Below are 25,973 nucleotides of genomic sequence, written 5' to 3' on the forward strand. Positions count from 1 at the left end.
CTCAGACAGCTCAGGACCGGAAGACTTGCCCAGAGCTGGGTCCCTGGAGACAGGAGTGGCCTGGCCTCACTGTCTGCGTCCCCACTGCCCTTGGCACTTGTCCAGTTACTGCGCCTGCTCCTCTCTGATGCCACCAGTGGTGTGCGGCCCCCACTCCACCACCACGAGCACGAGGTGCTTGTTCTTCCTCACTCCCCGCCGTGTGGCGGGGGCCTGCACACTCTGGGAACCTAGTGGGGGCTCGGTCGATATGAGCGTGATTGACTGGCATGTGAGATGCAGAAGTCAGGGGTGGGCCTGGTGGAAAGAGGAAGAAAAAGCAGGAAAGAGCAAAGGAGCCTGCAGGGGAGATGCGCACGCACTCCTCTGGGGGGCGCTGGTCTGCCCCCTTTGCCCTTTCTCCTAACACTGACAAAGAAAATAGCACAGCTGTTCCTTGGCACGCTGGGGCATTGGTTCCAGGGCCCCAGAGGATGTCGGCATTTGCGGACGCTCAGGCCCTCCATGGGAAAGGGAGAAGTACTTGCACATATGCACATTCTCCTGCAGGATGCTGCTTCAACACATTCGCGGAAAATGGAATTTATCTCAGTGCAAAGTTCATCGAAATCCAAATTTGAGAAGTCCATGCAAGCGTATATTACGAAAAAATTACGCATGGGTTTCAAAATTTTTACACCGAAATAAAGCTAGCTTTAATTTTTTTAAAAAATTTGCTTATTTAAGAGACAGCGAGAGAGAGAGAGAGAGAGAGAGAGAATGCACATACCCATCTGCTGGTTCACTCTCCAAATGCCCGCAACAAATGGGGCTGGATCAGGGCCAGAGACAGGCACCAGGGCCTCAGTCCAGTCCTCCCAGGTGGGTGGCAGAAACCCAGTCACTTGAGCCTCGCTGCTGTCTCCCACCGTGTGCATTAGCAGGAAGCTGGCGTCAGAGCCACAGCTGGGCATCGAATCCAGGTCTTCCAATATGGGATGCATTTTCAATGCCAGGCTACGCACTCACTCCCTAAACTAACGTTGTCATTCCATTTTTACCCCCACAGACTTTAAATCATCTCTAGTTCACCCTTAACATCTTACACAATGTAGATGCTATGCACTAGCTCTACTGTATTCTTTAGGGGACGATGACAAGAAAAGAAGGAAGTCTGAATGCATTCAGCACAGACACAACCACTGTGGGCCCAGCCAGGCAGCCCATGACCGAGACAGCAGGGGAGCACTGCTCGCACGAACGAGGATCTGTGCAGGGCGGGGGCTACAGCAGGGGATGCCACACAGCCCTGAGGGCACGTGAATTCACCACAAGCCTTAGTGCATGACAGATTCAAGTTTGGCTTTCTGGAACTTTCTGGAATTTTTCCCCAGATATTTTTGCTGTGCGGTTGGTGGAATCTGTGGACGCAGAGCCCACACATACCGAGGCCGACTGTGAGAGCTTCCATTTGTTGACCTAATGCTGAGTGCACACAGCATCCCAAGCAATGCCCTCGGCAGCCCTAAGAGGCTGCTGCTGCTACTGCCACGGTCTCGCAGGGCAGGGGAGGGGGACACGGAGGCGTCCATGTCCAGTGGGCAGGCTGGCCCTGACGTCTGGCAGCTTAGCGCTGACTGCCCTTTGCTGCTACCACACCGTGAAGCCGCCTGTGCTTATTTGCAGTTTGGAAATTATAGTCCTCGCTCACTTGCTCGGGGCTGAGTCCGATGTAGGGAACAGCCCTGCCCCTCCCATCTTTGGGTGCCAGGCCAGGCACCCCCTCAAAGCCTCCTCAGCGAGCCCACTGCTGACAAATGGAAGAAATGCACACCAGCATGAGGCCTGGAGCGGCAGGCAGGCTCAGACACGGGCACCTGGTCCCCCCCAAAGCCATGGCGTCGAGACCCACGAGAGCAGCAGGAACAAGCCTGAGGCAGCGGGGCAGCGTTTGCTCAATGAGTGAACGAACACACATTAGAGTTCTCCCACCATCCACAAGGGGACAGGGAACTGGGGTCTCCATGCCACGAGACGGAGAGATCCTGGGGCAGATACTCAACACTGGCCAATGCTAGGGGTGGTGGGGGGCAGGAGGCAGGGTGAGGACGAGGCCTGGGGGCCCCTCCAGAGAGAGAAGGAGGGAGTTCCTGAGTCACCAGACCAGGTGTTCTGGGCCCCTGGTGCCTGTGCAGGGGTGCATGTGGCACGGTAAGGCTATGAGGGGGCCCCGTACCATGGGATCCCCCAAAATCCAAGCAGGAACCGCTGCTAGAAGGAGGAGCCCCTCACAGGCAGTGGGGCAGGAGGGCTGAGCTGGCTGCACTCAGGAGCTCCTGGGGCCCCAGAAGCACCCTGAAGGCAGAGCTGCAAAGCCTGCCTGGTCTAGTAGCCTGGCCACCTGCCCGACCCTGAGACCCTGGGGGTGCGTCCTGCATCCCACCTCCCCTGACCAGGGCACCCAGCACTCACCTGGTCTAGGTGGGCAGGGGACACACGAGGTCACCCCCCAGAAGGCCCCCACGCTGCCACAGCAGTCCTCTTGGGCAGTCAGCTCCAGCAGGGGGTTGGCACACTGGAAGAGAGGTATGGGTGCCTGTGACCCCCTCTCCCCTCCCCTGCGGCGCACAGGGGTGTCTCAGGAGAGCCCGGGACACCCAGCTCGCCCCTCATGTTGTGGCGGCCCACGGCATTCCCGAGGGAGTCAGCTGATGCCCCAGAAGAGAACAGAGACGCCTGCAGTCCTCCCTCCCAGACCCTGGGCGCCCAAGCTCTGCCCTGCTGGCTCCAAGGCCCGCCCCGGTGCGCAGCCAGAGGGTCCCAAGGACAGCTTTTCTTGGCCCACCTGCAGGGTCACGTGTGGTGTGGGCCCTGCTGTGAACAGCGGCTTGGGCTCAGAGACACCACGAGCTGAAGGGCAGGGAGTCCCTAACCTCTCAAGGACTTCCAGGAGATACCAAACCGCAACCCCAAGGAATAGCACCCTGGGCTGGCCTCACCCTGGTGCTTGGCACCCCAAAGCTCATCTGCACCATCAGGGCTTGGGTGAATCTGTCATTGCCAATTCCACCTCTGGGACCCCTGTCTCAACTGCACACAGGACTCTGTCCCCAGAGCCTCACGGCCCTGCTGTACATGTGCCTGGGTGGTCAGTGCTCAGCCAGCATTCACTGGGCTCAGATTCTAGGCTGCCTGGGCCTGAAGACGCTGGGGACAGATCCTCCAGATGGCCACGTCCTTGGGTCTTCTGCTGTGTGTCTGGTACCGGCAGGTACCACGTAGAGCCCAGGCAGCAGGCCCAGCCCCTCCACGCTCAGGCCCTGGGTTTTCCCACGTGGGAAAGAGGAGATGGCAGACACACAGCCCCGAAGGAGAAGGAGAGAGAGAGGAAGGCAAGCACAGAGGGTGGGAGGGGGAGACTGCCGTTCTAGAAGCCTCCATGACTGGGGCATGAGCCGACGCTCACCTGTCCGTTCACGGTGCTCAGGTAACACCGGCCCAGCAGTTCCTGAGGCCTGAGCACTGCTGGGGGTGGCGGCCGAGGGGGCTCTCCTGACTGAGCCGGGATGGTGTTCCTGTGCCAGTGGCCGCGGCCGGAGCTGGCGGGAGGCTGGGCAGGGGGCCGCGTCTCCACGCTGTTGTCATCCGGAGCTCTCTCGGTCTCGGGCCGCACCCGGGCCACCTGGTGGACCTGCACGGAGGCCTCGGGCGGGTGGTGAATGTGCACGTTCACCAGCGAGGGGTTCACGGAGGCTGGACGGAGGGGTGGGACTTAGTGCAGGGGAAATGGGGCCACGCCCCCACTTTCCCACCCAGAAGGAGTGCCCTGGGCCCGGTGGGCCACCAACTGCGTGCCTCACCAAAACTCTCCTCTGTTTCTTCACTCCCTGCCTGGAACCCCAGGAAAGTCCCCACAATGAGGACGGGGCGCAGCTCAAACTCCTTCCCTGTGGACTTTGCCTATGAAGTCGTGCGCACAGAAACCCCTGCTCCCACCCCCGGGCCTTTGCTCACGCCAGTCCCTCTGCTTAACCAAACGCTACCCAGTGGTGAAGGCTAACTCAAGTGCACCCCTGCTGTGTGGCCTCCCCCAGAGCTCCAGGTTCAAGGGTTCTTCCCCTCCTGGCCTCCTGCAGGAATCCATATTATTATGATTTTTGCACCCTTCATTTGGCACTAATCATAGGAGCGGGGAAAATGACATCTTGTGTGTTGATTTCCCCTCCAGCCTCCTTCTGTCGCGCATCCTTGACTGCTCAGCGGGAGGGGTTAGAGAAGGTCAGGCAATGTCGGGGAGCCCCGAGGGGTCTCGGCAGTGAAGGCAGCTTCCCTGTCCCAGCCAGCACCAGGCACAGGGACGCCAGCCACCCTCCCCGGCGCGCCTGCCAGTCCCAGCTGCACTGGCACTCACCGAGCTGGTTGGAGAGAGGCAGGGTGAAGGTGGACTGCTTCAGGGGGCCTTCCAGCAGGGCCCCACGGCGAGAGCCCCTCTCCGGGGGCTCCCTGTCCAGCTGCGGGATGGGCAGGTGGCAGAACTTCCCGGTGGAGTTGGAGGGGCACCAGCACTCGTCCCTGCCGATGCAGCGGCCTCCGTTCAGGCAGGGAATCTGGCAGAAATCTACAAGGTCGACCCTTAGGGTGACCGGCGGGGAAAGACATACAGCACCCACCGCATAGCCAGCAGGTGACAACAGATCAGCAAGGGGCGCAAGACCCCACATCTCACGGCTTGGAGAGCCCGGCATCCGCTGAAATGGAGGGACTTTCTCCAGGGCCCAGGAGCGAAGAAGGATCCACAGTAGCCCCCTCCCCACCTTGCCCCTCTAAAAAGCACTCTCAAACCTTTCCCTGCCCCCTACAACAACCTGGGGTATGCGGCAGTGGCGTTAACATGAACCCACTCACTCCTGTGTTGAGGAATCAGAGAGGTTAGGTGACTCGTCCAGAGTCCCACAGCTAGACCAAGGCAGAGCTGGTGAACTCGGCTCTCCATGTCATGGGAGCAGGGGACTTCCTGCCTACAGGTCCAGTCTAGGGCAGCCTGTCCCTCTGTCCCCACCCCAGGGCCAGTCTGGAACCATCTCAGGCGAAGGGACTCACAGATGCGGAAGCCGGACTGGGGGTCATGCCCGTGGCCCCCCTGGCTGTACAGGGTGGTGGTGTCACCCCGCTCACAGCTGTTGGCACAGTGCCCGCGGGCACAGGTCTGCCTGCAGATGGTGGGCGTGAAGACGATCTTGATCTTCTTGATTTTCTCGGTGAGGTTCAGCCCTGCAGAGAGAGGGCTTGGGTCCAGGGGGCGGGGCTGAGACTCGGTCCACCTCTCCCACCTGGGTGGCAGGCCGTTTTCATGCAGAACAAACCAAAGAAGGAGGCAGGCTCAGGCAGACCCAGGGAAGGGAGGGGTGTGCATAGCGGAGGGGTGGCAGGAAGAGGAGGAGTCCCTGGGAGGTGGGGACTGTCCACGGACTGATGGGATGGAGGCTTGGAAAAGCAGGGAAGGGGGCCTGGAGTCGCAGTGCAGGGGGTTAAGCCACTCCTGCAACACTGGCATCCCTCATGGGCACTGTCTGCCTCACTTCTGAGCCACCTCTCTACCAGTGGGCCTGGGAAAGCAGTGGAGGATGGCTCAAGTGCTTGGGCCCCTGCACCCATGTGGGAGACCTGGAAGAAGCTCCTGGCTCCTAGTGCTGGCTGTTGCAGCCATCTAGGGAGTGAACCGGCAGATGGAAGTCTCTCTCTCTCCCCCTCTCTCCTTCTCTCACAACTCTGACTTTCAAAATAAATAAATAAATCTTAAAAGAAAAAGAAAAAGGAAAGGCAGGCCTGCAGGAGCCGCTCTCAGGAACGGAGTGGGAAAGCAGGTGTGAGTTCCAGGGGATGCTGGGGACCCCTGTGGGCAGCAGAGGCCCCGTGCAAAGGAAGCAACTGGCTGGCTTGGTCTAGAAGGGGTGGAGTTGGCAGGGAGCAGGAGGAGGAAAGACTGAGGCCTGAGAGTTCAGGTTCAAGGTTGGCTATGGAGGCAGCAAAGGCAGGAGGGGATCACAAATGGGCAGAAATCTCAACCAAGCCCTGATCAGCTGGGAGCCCTGGAACCTGGCCCAAAGCAGGTGTTCAAATACCAGGTGCTGATTGGCTGAAAGAATGAGGGGAGATGACAGTGTAGCCCCTCTGTGAGAGGTAGGGGGAGAGGGAAGGTCAGAGATGGAGACGCTCAACTCTGGCCAGCCCTGAGACAGGGCGTCCTTACCCCAGGGGGATGCGGCCTGCGGGGCGCTAGCCCTCGGCTCCAGGCCAGTGGCCACAGGCAGGGCGTTGGAAGTCAGCTGGCCACTGGCGGCAGCGGCCGGGTAACGTCGGACAGTCCGGGAGAGCCCCGCGTGCTGCTGGGGGGGCCTGGTCTGGCTGAGCCCACTCAGGGTCCTGTGGAGGCAACCGGGGCACAGGTGCTTGACTATCCCAGGAGCAGGTCTCCGGGCCCACCCTCCTGCTGGCTGCTTGCTGCCCCCTCCCCAGCCGACTCCTGGCTACGGAGGTGCCTGAGGCCCAGGAGGACCGAGCTAAGGTTAGGCAGCCGGCTCTGGGGTTACCCACCCTGATGGAGCCAGGCTTTGGCTGGGTGATTCTGGGCAAATAACTTGGCCTCTCTGGGCCTCCAAGCCCTTGTTTGCAAAATGAAGGTGCTAGACTAGGTGGTTCTGACACTCTGGGAGTCTTTGAGATCCCACTTATGGATGAGCCCCCACCCTGAAACCAAGTCCCGTCACCTTCCCTGCAACACAGCCCTTCACCCGAATCACCTGTGCCAGAGGTGCCCAACGGTGCAAGCTCACAGAGCCTGGAATCTGCCTCTCACTTGTTTATACTGTATAAACAGTAGAACAGTGCTATCTAACTGGGGGCATGAACACATCACAGCCTCCCACACTGACGCAGCAAACACTTCTTTCAGCCTGTAGTCTCATAGACGCCCACATCCTGGTAGCATCACCTGCAGATGCAACTGAAGCTGATTTCACTTCCTGTTACATCACAGCGTAGGCAATTCTGTGATTTTTATATTTATCAAGCTCATTGCTACATGTAGTCTATCTTCAGATAAAACACAACGTAGGGTCCGGCGCTGTGGAGTAGCGGGTAAAGCAGCTGCCTACAGCGCCGGCATCCCACATGGGTGCCGGTTCAAGTCCCTGCCACTCCACTTCCAATCCAGCTCCCTGCTGATGCACCTGGGAAAGCAGCAGAGGGTGGCCAATGACCAAACAAGGACAAAATGGGGAAAATATGCACAACCTTATTGTGGACAAGAAACAACCTCTAGGATATCTAAAGAGTTCCTAGAAACGGCCAGCGCCGCGGCTCACTAGGCTAATCCTCCGCCTTGCGGTGCTGGCACACCGGGTTCTAGTCCCGGTCGGGGTGCCGGATTCTGTCCCGGTTGCCCCTCTTCCAGGCCAGCTCTCTGCTGTGGCCAGGGAGTGCAGTAGAGGATGGCCCAAGTACTTGGGCCCTGCACCCCATGGGAGACCAGGAGAAGCACCTGGCTCCTACCATCGGATCAGCGCGGTGTACCGGCCGCAGCGCGCCGCCCACGGTGGCCATTGGAGGGTGAACCAATGGCAAAGGAAGACCTTTCTCTCTGTCTCTCTCTCTCACTGTCCACTCTGCCTGTCAAAAAAAAAAAAAAAAAAAAAAAAAAAGAGTTCCTAGAAACAAAAAAAAAAAACCAGAGACTAACAGCCCTAGAAGGAAAAAAAAAGCAAAGGATGTGAAAGAGCAAGTCACAGAAAAATGTTTCCTATAACCCAGAAAAATACGCTCAGCCTTTCTCCTTAGAAGAGGCGTGCAGGTGAAAGATTTTTAATCCATCGCTTAGCAAAGCTGCAAAAGTTTAATCACATACTCATTGGGCGAGATGGCACAGATGCACACTCTCAGGTGCAAACTGGAACGGCCCTTGTGGAGAGCAGCATAGCCATGTCATGAGGCATGGATGCGTGGCCCCTGCAGCTCCAGCACCGCCAAAGGAGTTCAAAAGCTCTGGCCCACAGCGAGATTCGAGTTTGGCACAGTGGCTAAGATGCCACTGGAGAGGCCCACATCCCATGTCAGAGCGCCTGGGATTGAGGCCCCGCTCTGCTCTTTTTTTTTTTTTAAAGATTTATTTTATTTATTTGAAAGATAGAGTTACAGAGAGGTAGAGCCAGAGAGAGAGAAAGAGATCTTCCATCTGTTGGTTTACTCCCCAAATGGCCGCAACATCAGGGCTGGGCCAGGCCGAAGCCAGGAGCCAGAAATCCTATCCAAGTGTCCCACATGAGTGGCAGGGGTCCAAGCCCTTGGGCCTCTTCTGCTGCATCTTCCAGGCACGTTAGCAGGGAGCCGGATCAGAAGCGGAGCAGCGGGACTGGTGCTGTGGCATAGCGGTTAAAGCTGCTGCCTTTATGGGCGCCAGTTTGAGTCCAGGCTGCTACACTTCCAATCCAGCTCTCTGCTTAGGCCTGGGAAAGCAGCAGAAGATGGCCCAAGTCCTTGGTGCACCCATGTGGGAGACCGGAGGAAGCTCCTGGCCCCTGGCTTCAGATCAGCCCAGCTCCAGCGGTTGCGGTCATTTGGGGAGTGAACCAGCGGGTGGAAGACCTCTCTCTCTTTCTTTGCCTCTCCTTCTCTCTCTGAAACTCTGACTTTCAAATAAATAAATAAGTGTTTAAAAATGAAAAAAGAAGAGGAGGAGCAGCGCTCTGATACGGGATGCCGGCATCACAAGGGGGCTTAGGCCACTGCGCCACAGCACTGGTCCCTATCCACACCACATTCTTGCACGGCCCTCTACATGTTCCCCCCGCTGTTTCCTTTCCTCCCTTAGCACCCCCCCGATACATCACACACACCTGAGCCCACACCCAGGAGCCCCAACCAAGGCACCTGAAAATGTCCCAAATGATACATGAGCAGGGTTATTCCCAGAGGCCCTGTTTTGCAAGGGCATGTTATGTTGTTATTGAGAATAGGAACAACTTAAGTGTCCTGTGGGAGAGAGCTGGCTAAGCTAAGCAGGGTCAGAACAAGGTACCTCCCACCCACTGGTGTGGAAAGGCCCCACCTTCCGCCGCAGCCACCAAACCCACCGGCTGTTTTTGGACAGACAGACCTAACCATGGTTTTCACATTTCTAAATGGTTGGGGGGAAAAATCAGAAGAATCATATTTCCATGACATGAGAAAATGATATAAAATTCAAATTTAAGTTTCCATAAATAAAGTGTAATTGGAACGCAGCCACACTCATTGTCTGAGTCTTTCGCTCTCCGACGGTGCGGCTGAGCAGTTGCAGAGGCCATCTGTCACAGCGAGCCCACATATTTACTGTCTGGCCTTTTATGGAAGAGACTTGCTGGCTCCTGGTAGAGGGCGGATGAACTTCTGGGTGAAAACACAGATCAGCCGCATGCATGTTGCATTGCTTCACATATTCATAAAGCGACCTTGGAAGAATGCCCCGGAAAATTAGTGACAGGAGTTACCTATGGGGGAGGGGGTTGTGCACAGGGAGGGGGCGGGGTGGGGAATAAACACAACTCAGGCCCCGTGCCAAGGACGCACGTCCCAGGCAGTCTCTCGTGTAGGCCTTGCCATGCCCCCAGGAGTTTGACACTCACCGTGCCCATTTTAGAGAAGTGGAAACCCAGGCTGCCGAGGGGCCATACCTTGCTGAAGGGCGGAGGCCAGGCCGCCTAACCAGGCACCCCCCTCCGCCGTCCTAAGCCCACCCAACTATCTGCCCCCATGGCCATTTTGCAGATGAGGGCACAGAGGCTGGGAAGGGGTGAAGAAGAGCTGGCCTGGGCCTGCAGGGAGGAGGGCCTAGAGTCTGGGCTGGGCTGCAGGAGGAAAGGCCAACTCCTCTCCTCCCACTCATTCAAGAAGCGCTCGCCGAAGGTCTGATGCGTGCCCCCGGGTCTCAGCTCCATTGGAGGTCCAACAAAGGGACCAGCACCCAGGCAGGGTGAGGGGGCCCGGGAGGGAGGGCTAGGCTGTGAAGGGCGAGAGGGCTTCGGTGATCACTATTCTGCTGGTGGAGGAATGCGGGGGGGGGGGGGGGGTCGTTGACCAAGGTCTGGGCCGGCAGGGGGCGAGCACAGGACTGAGAAGGATGCGTGGGTTCGAGGAAGATTTAAGGCATGGAGACGGAGATAATTCCCAGCCATAGCTTAGGCAAGTGGGTGGATGGAGGCCCAGGAACCAGGACCTCAATGGGAGAGACCCCAGAAACAGAGGACGGGCTCGGTTTGGGACATGCTGAGGGTTCCGTTCCTCTGGATGGATCTCAACGTGGAAACACTGGGAGGCCGGACTTGGGAGAGAGTTGGGGGGCTGCAGACCCCATGAGGGTGGGCGTGGGATGGGGGCTTCCCACGTGAGGAGGTGGTGGCTGCAGAACTAAGGGGCGGGCAGGGGAGTTTGTCACTGCCAGCCTGGGGCCTTGATTCTGCTCGTGTCTCCTGGGTTAAAAAAGGGAAGTCTTTTCCAGCCCTTGGCACCTGCTAGCGCTTGTCCACTAGCGCATGCCGTGGCCAATGAACAAGCACCAGCCCTCCTGCTCGCTGAGGACATGTGGGCCTGCTACTGGTGAGCCTGGGATCTTTTGTGCACGCAGACGTCCGTCACAGTTTCTGCTGATAAAACTGCTCCCGGCCCCAATCGTGGAATTAACCCTGGGGACAGTTTGTGTTACTCCTTGTGACTTCCAGGGCTCTGACACCTGTCGAGAGGAGCAGGAAGGGTGGAGGGGGCGTGGCCAGAGGGGGGGAGGGGGCAAGGAGAAGGCCCGTGAGGAGGGCCTTTCAGAACTCTCTCGGCTTCTGGCCACAGGTTCCGGGGCTGCTCTTCCTCTAACTGCAGCCCCACCCAGTGCCTGGGCGTCTTCCAAGGGGCTTGGTTTCCCCTGCAGAGCTCCGCACCCCCCAGGCCAGACGCCAGGGCCAGCTGGAGGATACTGGGAGGCCACGTGCTCAGAGGGTCCATGTCGGGGGAGGGGGAGACCCGCCGGCTCCTGGCATACTTGATGGGGGCAGCGTCTACACTGGCATCCGCAGGTGGCTCCCAGGTGTCTCAAGACCACTGCCACTGCTGTGCCTGCTGTGCCTTCCCCCATCCAGCCCCTTCGGCCTCCCCAGTCAGCCCAAAGCCCCCACGCGGCTGCCATGAGTCCCATCCCCCTTGGGCCCCTAGCTCTTTCTGTGTGTGGCACACCAGGGCTGAGAGGGCTGGAGAGGCCCCAGGAGACTGCCAGGCTGGGATGGGGAGGGCGTGGAACCCTGGGAGTCTCTCCAGCCCACTGCTGCACCCCTCTCTGCTTCCCAGCCGGCTCTGGAGGCAACATGGCGTCCCTGATCACAGTGGGTGAATGTGAGGTGGGGGGCCCTGGGAGGCCTAACCCCTGCCTCAGCGGCAGCCTCCGTTTCCCAAGGGCCCAGAGCCTCCCACTAGCCTCGTCCTCTCCTCTGCCTCCCAGATCCTTCGACCCTCCGTCCCTTGTGAACACTTCTCCACCGACACTGTCTCCCTGTCCCCTCCTGCCTGGGAGAGGGAGCAGGTGGGGGAGCTGGGGCAGGCTGCCGGGGCTCCCCCTGGGGCACCTTGGGGGCAGAGTGGCAGGACAAGGTGGCCCCCAGGGACTGCCCAGGGCCCCAGGAAAAGCCTCCTCCTTCCACCAGGAAGGGCCGCTCCAGAACCCTCTGTCTGCCTGCCTCTGGCCCACAGGACCACCCGCAGCACGGAAGCTTGGCCAGGGACACGTGCTCCCTCCATGGAGTCACCACAGCACCGAGCACACAGCTGCTGCCCCAAAGATACTGGTCACGTTGAACTTGGGACTTCCCCAGGGCTTCTCCCAGCTAGGAAGCCGTCTCCCCAGCCAGCTCGGGGAGAGCCTGGCTTTGATGAATTCATCACTCAGCCACTGCCCAGTATGCTGGGGAGCCCCTCGCAAGACGCACAGTCCCAGCTGGCACGAAAGGACTTGGGATCCAGACGGGGCGGGAGGACTGCAGGGCCTGAGCAGAAGCCCTGGCAGCTGCCTGCTTCCACGGTTGCTCCTCCTCTGAGCATCCCTTCTCCCCACGGACCAGGAAATCCATACAGGACCCACGCAACACACAGCGGAGCGGTTATCGGGAGCGCGGTAGCCACCCTGGAGAGGGTATCTCTCCTCCTGGGGTGCAGCTCTGGGCACAGGAGTGCTGTGGGGCACACCCCTGAGGAATCTGAACTGCAGAAAACAACGGGTGTGCCCAGGAGCTGCTGGGGACCAGGGCGAGGCTGGGGGGCTCCTGGCTGTGCAATGGAAGTTACTGCTCCTAGTCCCAGGACCAGAGGGGCAGGGAGCTGACCCGTAGGAAACTTGCCCAGCGGTGGCATCCTTCCTCGGGGGACTGTGGGTCCCAGGGGTGGCTGGGGTGGGGCGGTGGAGTCTCTGGGAGCCGCCAATCCACACCCAGACCAACACAACCACCCTTGCTGAATACAGGGAGCACCAGGCAGCAAACATACAAGGATGCTTCAGGAAGTGCATGGAAACGGAATTCAACAGTAAGTTAATTTCGGTGCAAAAGACTGAAACCAGGCCTAGTTTTTCATAAGACACACTTTCCATGAACTTTTTTAAGACACTCCCCACCCCACCCCCAAAACATCACCTTGCCAAGGCCCCCTACCCACCCTGGGGGTCGGAGAAGGAAAGGAGCCCAAGCTCAAGGCTGGACTGGGCTCAGACACGGAGAAACCCACGATTCTGGAGCTCGCCCGGCCTCTCGCCTGCAGCGGAAGCCTCTGAAACTCTCCCCACATGACAGACGCAAACGATTGGAAGGAAGAGAAACGGGCCAACAGGGGTCTGAGGAGTGTGGCACGAGCTGCCGGAGGCTGGGGGAGGGGAGGAGGTGACCTTAGGCTGAGGGGGTTGGAGCAGGACCACTGTCCAAAGCCAGGATCCTCGTGTGTGGTCTTTTCACCTCCACCAAGTTGGCCATGAGCTGCCAGCCTCCTGAACCCTGGGTTCCCAGCTCACAGCCCTTGGGTGCTGTCCGCCCGCCATGACACACCCTCCCACAGTGCACACTTGGCAAACCCAGGCCTATGACTTCACGTGCGGTTCCCCACTCCTGGGCCTGCCTGAACCGGCCTATTGCAGACAACAGCAGCGGGGCCTGGGTCAAGGACAGCCAAAGCCCTGCCTGCTCCTCCAGGGGCACAGATACACCAGGACCATAAGCCAGGACCCTGACCCAAAAAGTCTGTGCACAGCCACACAGCAGCCCAACCCTGTCAACTGCCAGGCGTGTGACACCTGCCGTGGCAGCTCCGTTCTTCAGCTTTTTAGCTTCCTGACCGCAGCTGACCATTTTGCAGAAGACAAAGTGGAAGCACGGAGGAGCTGTCAGCCAGCCCCGGTCACGCCCAGCGGGGTCTCCAGGCCAGAGCTCTCCTGCCTTCGGCAAATGGCTTCCCCCCACCTTGCTGCCCACCCAAGCTGTGACCGGAACCTCACCAGGGCTTGAAACTCCAACAACCGCCCTGGCAAACTCTGATTTTGAGCGGCTGCTTCTTTTCAGGGACAATTAAGAGTGGGTGCCACTCAAAAGTGCCCCAGAGAAGTACCACTCGCAGAAGGCCTAAAAAGTGCCTGAAGCATGGACACGCATTCAGACAGGAGTCCTCCTGACAACTCTGGAAGGGTGTGGTGGTCATTCCCATCTGCCAGATGGAAAAACTGAGGCCAGGAAGCTAAGCCCCTTGAGATTCACACTCAGGCTTCCTCCCTGTAGGACACAAGTGATTTCACAATTCCGCTCTCACTTATGACCTGTGCTCTGGAGGGCCTGTGACCTCAACCCGGGAACATCAAAGGAAAAAGAAATATGGGATTCATTCATTCCTCGCGGCAGGTGGCGGCCTGGCTGGGGGTTCATTCATTCCTCGCAGCAGGTGGCGGCCTGGCTGGGGTGTGGAGAGGACACGGCCACCCCACAGAGCCAGCCCTCCCCCCTGCATGGGGCACTCATGGGCACCACCCCGGGCAGTGGTCAGGGGCGGAGGTTCCAGGAGGAAAATGACGCGTGGGCGAACTGGCTGGACACAGAGATGCGGTTGCCCGGAGGTTTTGATTTGTAATCTCTGTTTTGCAAGGACCGGGGATTTTTCTCTTAAAAAGTACTTCACTTCCTCGAATTTTAGACCTTTCACAAATATTTTTTTAGGAGAAATAAGAAGAAAAAGACGAGAGGGGAAAAAAAAAAAAAACTCGAGAGAATGCCTGTTAGAGCCACTCACTTCCACAGTGAATCACGGGTACCAAACCACAGCTATGCGGCTGACAAAGGAGCCGTGTGTTTTCTCCTTTGATGATTGCAAATCATTTAGTAATTTTCACTATGTCATCTGCAGATAGAGCAATGGACGGACACAGCCGCACCCTGCTGGGACCCGAGGGCCGCCGCCTTACACCACGGTCATCAGATGACTTTGAACTTCATCCGTTTTCCCTTTCTAATCGTTGTCTGGAAGATTACCCTGCAAGGCTTCAACCTCCCCCTTTAGCCATCCCTGCAGAGGTGGGCTGCGTGTGCCGTGCCTGGGGGGAGGTCGGGGGTGGGGGCAGGCGGGGGCACTGATCCAGTTCGCTCCCCAAGTGGAAACACGTGTCCATTTCATAGCCGCTCTTTTTATTACTGTTCTCAGGATACCGCTTTGCTTTGCTAAAGGGATTGTCACCGGGGTCGTTCAGAGCCGCTGATGACAAATGTACAGATGGAGCACCTGGAAAACCCATCGGACCCGGAGCCAGGACAAGGGGCAAACCCGATGTGTATCTGAGCTCAAAAGGGGATTTCACAGGGTCTGCAAAATCTCCACGAGGACTTTCAGGGCAAGCTCATGCCACAGCTTCCCACCCACATCCTGCCTCTGTCTCTCTCTCTCTCTCTCTGTCTCTCTGTCTCTCTCTCTCTCTTTCCCATATATATAGAGAGAGGGACTCACTGAGCATCACGGTTCTGCAAAGAGCAGCCTGAAAGAGACCCTGGGCTGTCCATCCACTCCCTCCTTGCCTCATCTCTCCTTCTCTCTTCCTTTCGAACAAAAATCCTAAAGGGCTTAAGTCAGTCCAGGGCTCCGAGGACAGCGCAAGCCCGAGCCGCGTGCTGCTCCTGTTCTTCCGAGGCCGGATGCTGGAAACCGCACCCACAGCCACTTTCACGAGGCTCCCTGGCCTCCCCCATGTGGCTGGGAGCGAGGCTGCCCCAGGCTCTCGTTCCGCGTCTCTGCCTTGGCTGCCAGGCCCTGCGCAGTGCCCGCCAGCTGCACGCCCCCACACTTGGCCTTGCTTACCTGCTCTGGGGCTGACGGCACAGTGCCTGGGAACACAGACTCTCGGCTGGGACAGAGGAGAGCTTGGATTGCCCTCCCCCTGCCCCTGGTTTCTACCCTGCTCACAGGGGCGCTGAGGGCTGCAGAACGTGCCAGAGACCTTCCACTTGCTCCTGGGACCCTGGCCGGCCCTCTCCAGCCCGTTCTGGGCCCTGGGAGGCTCCTCCCCCCACTGCCCTCGGTCTGGTTCAGCCGACAGGGAGCCCCAGCAAGAGGTGAGCAGAGGGACCACCCTCCCCAAACAGGTGGGCAGGGCCGGTTCCTCTGCCAGAGCCCACAGCCCTGTCAGTGGCCGTGTCCTGGGGCTGTGGCAGCTCTGGGTTCAGGAACCCCTGGTCCCTTGCTCCTTGGTCCTGGAGGCTCCCCCAGGCATGCTCCGCCCCCTGTGTTGTTTGCCTCTCGCCCTGTTCAAGCCCTGGTAGACGGACCCTTTATTCATCCATGCCCACCAAGTGTGACAGCTCCTCCCTGCTGGAGCTCTGATCCAGACAAGAAGAATATCAGCTATCAGGCCACCCTGCATTTGGTGCAGAGGTTAAGGTTAAGGTTAAGGTTTGCCACTGAGGATGCTGCCTGCCTCGTCTACAGCCATACCACCCTGAACGCGCCTGACATTCTAAGCTAAGCCGGGTTGGGCGTGGTTAGTACTCGGACAGGAAGATGCCCATCTCTTACATCAGAACGCCTGGGGTCAAGGTAAGGCTCGGCTTCCAATCCAGCTTCCTGCGAATGCACACCCTGGGAGGCAGCTCGAGTGCTTGCCACCCGTGTGGGAGACAGCTGGAGTTCCTGGTGCCTGGCTGCAGGCATCTGGGGCGTGAGCCAGCAGGTGGAAGATCTCTCTCTGTCTTGGTCTCTGTATGTCTGTCTCTCTTTCAAATAAGTCTTCTTATCGAGCATTGAGCACATAAGTATGTGACTCAGCCCTGTAGCCACTTTCCTGACCACACTGACCACAGCCCTGTGGGGCCGGTATTAACGTCAGCATCATTTTACACTGAAAGAGCTCACACGGCCTCCAATGGCCGGAGAGCAGCAGAACCGGATGAAAGGGCGGGCTGGGTGGCTCCCGAGCCAGGCTCTCACTTCGGCCGGAGTGTCCCAAGGATGAAATCCCCCCCAAGCCTGCAAAGTGCCGGCCCACTCAGGAAAGGGCCCCCAAACAGCAGATGCACCCGGCAACCACACCAGGCCCCACACACCCACAGTCCTCCCTGGAGCGTAACCCCAACCCAGCCCAACCGCAACCTCAAGGTTAAAACCTCAGCCCAATGCCTCATTCAGCTACACCCCTAATTGCACCCTACCCACCGCTCCGTAACCGTCCTGGCTGACATCCACCCTGGGGCTCCGGTCCAAACACACCTCTGACAGCACTGTGGCGAGCACTGGGGATCTCCCAGCCCCTCTGCCCACCGTGGCAGGTGCAGCCCGCCAGCCCACCCCACCTGCACTCCACTCGCTGGATACAACATCTGTGCCCAATTCAGCCCTGAGACATTGTGCAACACCCACTTCCTGCCTGCCTCGAGCCGGGGGAACTGTGACGTGGGGACTGTGACAGGAGGGGATGGCGAAGTCAGAACGTTGTGGATGCAATTAATCCCACGGACAGAGAGGGAGACTCGGAGAGGGAGCAGGTGGGGCCTTCATCAGCGCTGTGGTGGCTGCCTCGGCCTGGATGTCTGCTGTCAGGTTCCACTAGGAATGGGGAGCAGGAAGCAGCCCCAGTGGCCCCCGAGCCTGCCACCCCCTCAGTCTGCTGTCCCTGCCCCGCCCCCCGCCCCATCTGCCAGTGCTGCTCTGAGCTCTGAGAGACCTGAGCTCTGCACCCAGCCCCAGCCCCGCCCCACAGCGGCTGCATGAGGAGGAAGGAGGTACCCAGCCCCCACCCCCCTTGCAGTCTCTGCTGGGGCCCCAAGGTCCAGGGTCAAAGCAGAGCCACATTTCACGCTCTGTCCAGAACAGGGATTTTACATACAAGCTCACCCTCAGGCCAGCCTCGGCCCCGCCCAGGGACTGAACGCCTTGGGTCTCAGGTATGTGCGTGGCTTTGGAGATGCACATCAATAGCACAAAGCCAGATGTCCACCCTCTTTCAGAGGGCCCTAGAAGGAACCTCAGTAGCTAAATCCAACTAGAAAGGATTCCCTTGAAGCCACATGCTTTGTGGAAGAAATGGAAGATACCTCTCTCTCCCTCTGTCTCTCTAACAAAGAAGCCAGATCTAGGGTCACCACGTACGGTTGCGCACGCTGTGTACTGCACAACTCTCAGGATGCCTATCACAGAGACGGCAGTGTGAAGGACAAGCCCCAGCACTGTGTCCAGCAGCTGACAGGTCCAGGGCCGAACTGGCTGCCTCCCTCCCCCGCCTGGCTGGAACAGAGTGCTTCTGACCCGCCCGGCCACGCCCAGCAGTCCCTAACAGGCAGGGATGTGCTTGGGGCTGGCCGGGCCGAGTGCCAAAGAACCCTCTGGAAACCCTGATGCAGCCCCACTGCACTTCCGGAACCCATGCCTTGCGAGAGGCCTGGGCGGCAGAGGCCAAGGTCTCTGCGCTCCTTACAGAGCGGTACTAGGGCGCCTGCAGCTGCGGGCTTGGGAAAATAAAACCTTTGTCACTCCTCTGGCTGGGGGCCTGCAGCGAGCACCCACCCACGACTCCTCCCCTCAGAGCCTCCGGCTTCTGAAGCCCCAACCCCCGGTGAGGAGAGCTGGGGGCCGGCTGAAGGTCAGCTCAGAGTGGGCTCAGACCAGCCCTGCCCCAGGCAGCAGCGGAAGATGCGTGGGGAAGGAATGTCCACTCGCTGGATCCTTGTTTCCCGGGAGCCAGCTACCTGCTGGGCGCTGTTCTGGGAGCCTGGGATGTGTCAGTGAACACAACACAGATCCCCGCCCCGGAGCTCTCAGTAGCAGGGGGAAAACAAACAGAATAAATCATCACATTATACGCTACGTTAGGGAATGGAAAATCAAAAGTAAACCAGATGAAAGGACTCTCAAGTTGAGGGCTGACGATATCCAATCATGTGAACATGGGAGCCATCCCAATCCTGGGACGAGGCCAGGTCCAGGGTCACCTGGGACAGCTGCACAAGTAGTGCACTGTGCAACTCCCCGGATGCTTGTAACAGGCTCTGATGTGAAGGACACCCCCGGTGTTGTGTCCAGCGGCGAAGGTTAACCCTAAGGATACAGAGACATTTGACGAGGACCCACTGGAGAAGCTTACTCCAAAAAACGGCCCATAGACATACGCGAGGCGTCAGCAAACACTCCAGCCTGCTGTCAGGACAGCCAAGAAACCCCCAAGCATCTGCAAGGCATGCTGCGGTCCGCAGAGCGAGCTTTCCTTCTCACACGTTGGTCCAAGGGCATCCTCACAATATCGCACGGTGAGGAAGCGACGTGGGGCCTCCCGCTGCCCAGTCTACCGGGAATCGTGTTCTCAAGGTCGAGGTATTGGTGAGTTCCAGAAAACCTCAGGAGGTAAGGTCAGGACTCAGGTCAGGAAAAAGCGACAGCTGAGGTCTTCCTCCAGGAAAGGCTGGCCTGGCCTGGACGTGACCTTGGAGAGGGGCAAAGTGGGGAATCGGCACCTGTTGGCACCAGGGACGGGACAGGGCACAACCGGACGCCGTCGCTCTTGACCTCAGGGCAGATACATGCTCTCCCCTCTGGCCCAGGGCGGGCAGGGGGCTTTCCCAGGGTCTCCTCTGTAAGGTGGACCCCTGTCATGTCCCGCGGGAATGGGACAGTGGTCTTGGGTCTGAGGGGCGCAGCATTCTGACGAGGAAGGAGGACAAACAGGATTCACGTGGCTCAAAGGAGTGAGTGGAAGGAAGGCTCCCAGGGCACGCTGGAGCCCGGGAGGGAGCCACGGGGTCGGGGGTGGGGGGCGGGGGCGGGGCTGGAGCGGGAGCCAGGCTCAGAGGGCCGGGGCAAGCTTCCCGCTGACCCAGAGTCAGCGTCTCTCGGGTCCCCACGATGGGCCCGCACCCCAGCTGCCAACCTTCGCCTTGCCTCAGTTTGCCCGTCTATAAGCCTGGTCAGCAGAGTGGAGGAAAGCCCATCCTAGCAGATGGGGTGCCCCACACTGATGGGCCACGGAACGGGGCAGGTAGCTGATGAGATTTGCCGGCACTGGACCTAGTGCCTGCCAGGCACCCACTCATGGCTCCACCCGCAGGGTTCTGAATTCTCCCACACCCCCTCCAAGATGGGCGTGAACTGGCCCATGTCAGAGTCAAAGGAACTGGGATTCCGGGGCTGAAGCGGCTTGCGTGGCTGACTCCTGAGGGCACCAAAGCCCTGGCACCCCCACTCATCCCCTCCTCCAACAACCAGCCCTCCATCCGCAGGGCGCCCAGGAACCAGTCTGCCTCCCCTACACCAGCGCCGCAGGGCCTCCTCCCTGCCAGTCAGGGCTCACAGCATCACCAGGAGACCCGTCCACGCAGCCCCACGGGGAGCCTTGTCCCACCTCCCCCTACACCCAGCCCCTGACTGCTGGTGCTGGGGGAAGAAGACAAGACAAGGCACCAAGCTGATTCGCCATACGGAGTGTGGCTCCCAGCTGCCAGCCCCCTAGTACCCGGGTAACCCATCCCCATTTCTGGGAAATATTCGCGGCATCCTTTGACCTTAATATAGGGGGGCGGGGGGCTGGTGTTGTGATTGCAGAGGGTTAAGCCATCTGCAATGCCAGCGTCCCACGTGAGCACCGGTTGGAGTCCCGGCTGCTCCACTTCCAATCCAACTTCCTGCTAATGGGCCTGGGAAGGCAGTGGAAGATGGCTCAAGTGCTTGGGCCCCTGCACCCATGCGGGACACCAAGATGGAGCTGCAGGCTCCTGGCCCAGCCCTGGCCATTGTAGTTGTTTGGGGAGTGAACCAGCTGACGGAAGGTCTCTGTCTGTCTCTCTGTCCCCCTACTCTTTCTGACGCTCTGCTTTCAAATAAAGAAATCAATTCTTTTTAAACAATAGAGGGATAGTCTTGGGTTAACCAGGTGGGCCCAGTGTCATCCCAGGGGCCCTTGAAAGTGGGAGAGGGCGTCAGGAGAGCCCCAGGGGAGACCCAGCAAAGAGTGAGGCGGAGGGGAGACTGAGACCGCGGACAGGTGCAGGAAGGTGGCACAAGCCAAGGGGTGGGGGTGGGGGGGCTTCTAGAGGCCAGGAAGCATCTCAGCTGATAGCCAGGGGAGGCCGGGGCTGCAGCCCCACAGCTGCAAGGACCTGAGCTCTGCCAGCCACCCCAGGGAGCAGGGACACACTCTGCCCCGGGCCTCCGGGAGCGCAGCCTGCCAGAGGCCCTGGCTGACAATAAACCGCGCTTGCCTGCACCTGCGTCTCTGGTGGGGTTTCCTTATAGCAGCCAAGGAGCGTGTGGACAGCATGAGGACAGGTGGGGTGGGCAGAGAGGGGCTGGCCAGCAGAGACGGAGGGAGGGGTGCAGTTGGGGAAGGAGCCCCCAGCCCCTTCAGTGGAGATCCTGCGGGGCCTGTCACAGACACGCCCCTCCCCTCCCCTGTCCGGCTCAGGGCTGTCCTCCAGGCCCCTGTCCACGCCTTGACTGAGCCTGAGCAGTGTCCCCGGGGCTCAATTTCCAGATCCTCAGAACATGCAGAAGCAGCAAACCTAGCGGAGGTCCCTCCCAGCCTAATGCGTCCCCAAAACCCGGTCTCCCAGAGAGTGGGTAACAAGAGGTCTGGGGGAGCAGCCAGCCCCCAGGTCAGCCAAAGCTGCTCCTCCCCCGAGGCTGGCTGTGGGCTCTGCACACGTGCGTGCATGCACACACAGACACGCAGACACAGACATACACACACCCTGCAAGGTTCTCTCTACTCTGTGCCCCCTCGTCCCGGCCTGAACCACTGTTTCCCAAAGCCTGTGGGTTCCAGGTTCTTAGAATCAGCCGCTGCCCCATCTCTGAGGTCCCTCCCCGTGGCCCCTGGCTCCCCAGGCAGGGCAAGGCGCTCTGCCCAGCCTTGGGGCAGAAGCCTGGGCTGCGGCTCAGGGAGACTCCCCGGCGGCAGCTGGAAGGCATCCGTCTGCATCTGGCGCTCTGTCGGGCGTTCTGCTGGACCCTCCCTCTGTCCATGTCGGGGACACGCGTGTCCCGGCCTCTGCCCGAGGGGCCTCTGCTGATCCTCAATCGCACAGGGTCTCCCTGCATTTTACACCCCCCCCCCCACTCTGAGAATGCCCTGAGCACTAGGCCACATTGGGCCCTCTGGACACACAGGGCCTGTCCAAGTTGCTATCAGGAGAGAGGCCAGCGGCTGCCTGGGAAAGCTGGCCAGGCTCACAGGAAATGTCTGACACCACCAGGCAAGTGGGATTTGGCCTCCCAAAGCAAAATACAGCTGGGCCGACAGCAGGGCGCTCGCGTTTCCCAGAATCATGGCACCGAGGCCCCGGGGGCAGAGAGGGACTGGGCCGGCCTGTGGGTGGCAGCTCATTAAGACCATCACAGCAGCCCCTGGGCTGGGAGCCTGTGACAGGCGAAGGGGACAGCCCCAGCGGGGGGCCGAGATCTCCCCCAGGGTCTTGGTGCACAGAACACCTTCCCTGAGGGCTGGAGGCCCACGGTGCCCGTGCTCACTGTGATCCACCCAACTCACATCGACCGGGCACCTCTGGTGTGCCAGGCGCGCAGACGCGTGCAGGGTGTCGGCTCCCAGGGAGCTCCTGGGTGAGGGAGCAAATGAAGAGACCACCCCTGCCCGGAGGGGGGGCTCACCCCTCTCGCCCCATGAGCAGCCCCAGGTGCAGGGCGAGCGTTCAGTGCCAAGCGGGCCCTTTTGCTAGCCTAGCTTTGTGGTTTGGACCAAGTGTTGGAGATCCGGTAGGAATTGGGCCCTTCTTTGAGCTAAGCTGTGGGGAAGCTCTGAGAGCAAGTGATGTCTCTGCCTTTCGGGGCGCAGGCCTCCCCCTCCCCCGCCCATGGATCTGCAGGTGCAGCGCCAGTAAGGGCTGCAGGGGCTCAAAGAGCTGTGTAGCCATGATGAGGCAGGGGGCAGGAAGGGAGCTGGGAGAAGCAGGGCCAGGCCTTGAGGACCGGGAGGAGGGAGATGGGCTGAAAGATGAGGCAGGGCAGGGCAAATGAGAGGGCCAGAGCGAGCCGGCAGCAGCAGCGTGCACACACTGGGATCAGCACCTGACAGACGGGTGAGTCCCTCAAGCCCAGCAGGAAGGACTCTGAGCCCACCTCGCCCCTGGCTGGCGCCTCCAGCATTCCTCCAGGTGCCTTCACATCAGGCCCGCCCACAGCCAGGACCAATCAGAATAAGGCGCCAGCCCTGCCCACCTGCTCACAGCCAATCCCAGGCCTCTGGGTGGCACACCCAGCCCCTGGGCTCTGCACACAGGCCTTGCCTTCTGGGCTTGGCTCTTCTGGTTCCCTGGGCCTCAACCTGAAGCCAGCTTTGGGCTTTGCTGCTTCCAGCTGCCTTTGAGGTCCTGGAAGCCCACTCCCCCGAGACCCTGGTCTGCCCAGCCCCGCCTGCTCTCAGAGCCACTGGACACCTGCAGCCTCTTCTGCTCTCGCTCCTGAGAACTCAGCCGGCCGCTCCTGACCCTCCCTGCCGGGGGCCCGACCTGCGAGGTCGCCTCCTGCCCGGCTCCCCTGGCCTCTGACAGGGCAAATCCTTTTTCCCCTTAGTTCAGCAAGACGGGGTTGCAACATTTCAGAGAGAGCTTCCTAAGGAGGCAGCGAATGGAAAAACTAACGTGAAAAACCCAAAGCAAAACACAGCCCCCTAAAAAAACGGACCGCTTTGCAAAGTTCAGATTTCCTGTCCTGAGCTCGAGGAAGTCTGGCCAGATTGGCCAGCGAGCAGGCCAGGGAAGCCTGCCCGGCCGCGTCCCCTCGCTGCTGTTTATTCGACTTTCTGCTCCCACACGCTCCTTCCAGTGGGTGGTGAGGGAACAGAAGGGGCTTTTTCTGGCACAGGGGTCTCCCGACATCGCAGAGGCCGCGGGCAGCAGCAGAGGGCAGGGGGCGGAAGCTGACACCATAGAGAGCTGTCACGGGCACCCCACAGTAATCCTTATCATAAGGCCACCATGCACGCATTAGCATCACCCCCACCTGACTGATAGAAAGTAACTTGGCCCAGGTCATCCACCTAGGAAGTGACAAAGCCAGGAACCAAAGCAAGAGACCTGACCCCAGGGACATGCCCACTTCCAGTTCACCCCCATCCTGGCCAAGGGCGCCCCGCCACCCCACTACCTGACTCTCCACCCCCACCCCATGCCTGCTCGCAGTTCACAGCCCTGGCCAGGCAGGCAGGAAGAGCCAAGGACAACTCCACCTTCTCCATCAAGGGCTACACCAAGCACTCCCAGGAAGAAGCCCCTCCAGAGAGGGGACTCACCTGGCTGGTGGCAGCTGCCGTGCCAGCAGCTGGGCTCTGGCCTCCGGCTGTTCTCTGGGTGCGCTGCTCCTGCGCAGGTTCGGGGCGCCCTCGGCGGAGCGCCGCGGTGCAGGCCGGGAGTTCTGTGGGTCGAACTCTTCCTCGGGAATGACCTCCTCGCAGCGGGCTCCGCGGAAGCCCGAGCGGCAGACGCAGAGCTGGGGCCGGCTGCAGGAGCCCCGGTTCTGGCACGGTGGCTGGCACACGGCTGAGGATAGAGGGAGGGAGAGGGGTAAGGGCCGCGGCCGGGGCCACTGGGCAGCACTGGGCGACATCCTGTGGGAAGGGCCTCCCGGCTGTGCACCTTTGGTGACGCCACCACTTGGGACACCCACATCCCATATTCAGCAGAGGTCCTGGGTTTGAGTCCTGGCTGCTCGTCTTCCCACTTAGCTTCCTGCTGGGAGGTAGCAGGTGCTGATGATGGGTCATGTGCTTGGGCCCCTGATACCCACACCGGAGACCTGGATGGAGTCCAGCCTGGGGACAGGTGTGGTTGAAATTGGCCTCTCTCCTCCAAGCCAGGACAGTGTAGCAGCCCCCAGCCCACGGCTTCCCTCTTCACCACCCTTCGTCAGCTGGAGAAGTGCAGAGCCACAGCCTCTGCTCAGTGGCCAAGGCGGTCGCACACCAGGTCTCGCGCTGGGACAGGGGCCCTGCCCCGGGGGAACACGTTCGCACCCCTGAGTGCGTGGTCTTGCTCATACTGGATCCTCCCAAACCCAATGTCGCATCCACCCATCACTCATCATTCCACAGTTTTTGGGTGCTGGGCACTTGGGACAAAGTCCTTGCCCGCATGGGGCTTGCAGGCCCATGAGGGACAGCAACAAGTAGAAGGTCCTCAGGAGCACCATGTAGGGTTGGGCAGGTGCTCCAGGCCTACCCAGGGGCTTTTCAGGGGGCAAAGGGTGGTCAGGGTACCTCTCCGAGAGGTGGGATGAGAGGGGCTCAAAGGGGCTGGGCCCGGAAGATCCAGGCAGGGCCTCCCAGGCGGCGGCCCAGGCCAGCACAAAACTCTGCAGGCGGGAAGAGCATGGTTAGCTCCGAGGCAGCCTGAGGGACCCGGGGGCTGGGGTCTGCGGCCACAAGCTAGGGAGCAGGGACAGACACGCAGACCTCGTCGCCTCGGTTGCTCCAGGTGCACCTGTGAAAACGCCAGGCACAAACGCCATGAGCAGGTGCCTGCGGGTTCGCACCCTCAACTCTCCTCTCTGAGCTCAAACCCAAACCACAGGCTGGATACATCTCCCCCGATTCCACCTGGCCTGGGTCCCCTCCGGCTCTCAGAGGCCGTCGGTGGCTTCCCAGTACCTTCAGGATCTAAGCTGGCTTCAGGTCAGCCACCAGACACTCCCTGGGAAACGGTTTGTGCCAGGTGGGCCTAGGGATTGGTATCCCAGGACCCCAGACTCCTCTGGAGCCCACCCAGTGCTTTCAGAGGTTAAGAGAGGATGAACGCAAGCTCGTGCATTCACTAGCTGTGAGCCCGCGACAGAGCCTGCATCCTGCCTGGCACAGAGAGCAGGACGCACAGACTCTGGGACAAGGACTGGGTCAATCGGAGCCTCTAACGCAGGCTGAGGCAGGGAGAAGTCAGGGCAGGCTTCCTAGAGGAGGTGATGCTGGCCGAGACACAAAGGATGAACAGATTGGGCACTGGGCACACTCAGGGCACCTGAGGGCCTGCCTACCTATTCAGCAGAGTGTGGGGAAATAAGGCCTCCCTGCAGGGCACTGGCCATCGGCTGGATTTCCAAGGCCAGGCATTATCCTCAACGCCTCAGCACCCCTTCCTGGAGGTGTCCAGGCTTCCAGGGGAGCAGGGAACCACAGTGATAGGTCTGGGGTTATCACCTGGTCTCCACTCCATCTGCCAAGCAGACTTAGCCCCGGTCCAACCACCTGCCAGGCCCCACTGCTGTCACTATCAGATTGCCAACCCAGCACGCACAGCAGGGCCAGTGAACACATGGGGTCGGGGGGGAGGGGGAGGGAGAAGATGTGCTTGGTTCTTGTTTCTGGAGAGAAGCAGAAAGGGAGGCCTAGGTGGATTCCCACCCTCCTTGGTGACAAAGACCCCAAACCTGGCACAGATACCCAGAGGCTCACGCAGCTCCCACCTCTGAGGGGGGTCTGTGCC

General features: G+C 59.9%; 1 protein-coding gene across 3 annotated transcripts in view; it reads right to left on the minus strand.

Moving 5' to 3' along the window:
* The window catches only part of LTBP2 (latent transforming growth factor beta binding protein 2), an 86,450-nt gene that overhangs the window by 43,041 nt on the left and 17,436 nt on the right, over positions 1–25,973 (minus strand). For 2 of the 3 annotated variants that reach the window (XM_089322370.1, XM_008272051.5), the window contains exons 3-8: positions 23,792–24,038; positions 6,230–6,402; positions 5,080–5,250; positions 4,391–4,597; positions 3,446–3,732; positions 2,452–2,554 (exon numbers count right to left, since the gene is read on the minus strand). In XM_089322370.1, coding sequence (XP_089178496.1) covers positions 2,452–2,554; positions 3,446–3,732; positions 4,391–4,597; positions 5,080–5,250; positions 6,230–6,402; positions 23,792–24,038 — 1,188 coding nt within the window. Of the gene's footprint in view, positions 1–2,451; positions 2,555–3,445; positions 3,733–4,390; positions 4,598–5,079; positions 5,251–6,229; positions 6,403–16,716; positions 16,758–23,791; positions 24,039–25,973 lie in introns of those variants that run through there. The other variant, XM_089322371.1, reaches the window with a different exon arrangement.

The sequence above is a fragment of the Oryctolagus cuniculus genome, chromosome 20 (assembly GCF_051225735.1).
Source record: "Oryctolagus cuniculus isolate XC-2025 breed Fujian yellow rabbit chromosome 20, ASM5122573v1, whole genome shotgun sequence".
Taxonomy (NCBI): domain Eukaryota; kingdom Metazoa; phylum Chordata; class Mammalia; order Lagomorpha; family Leporidae; genus Oryctolagus; species Oryctolagus cuniculus.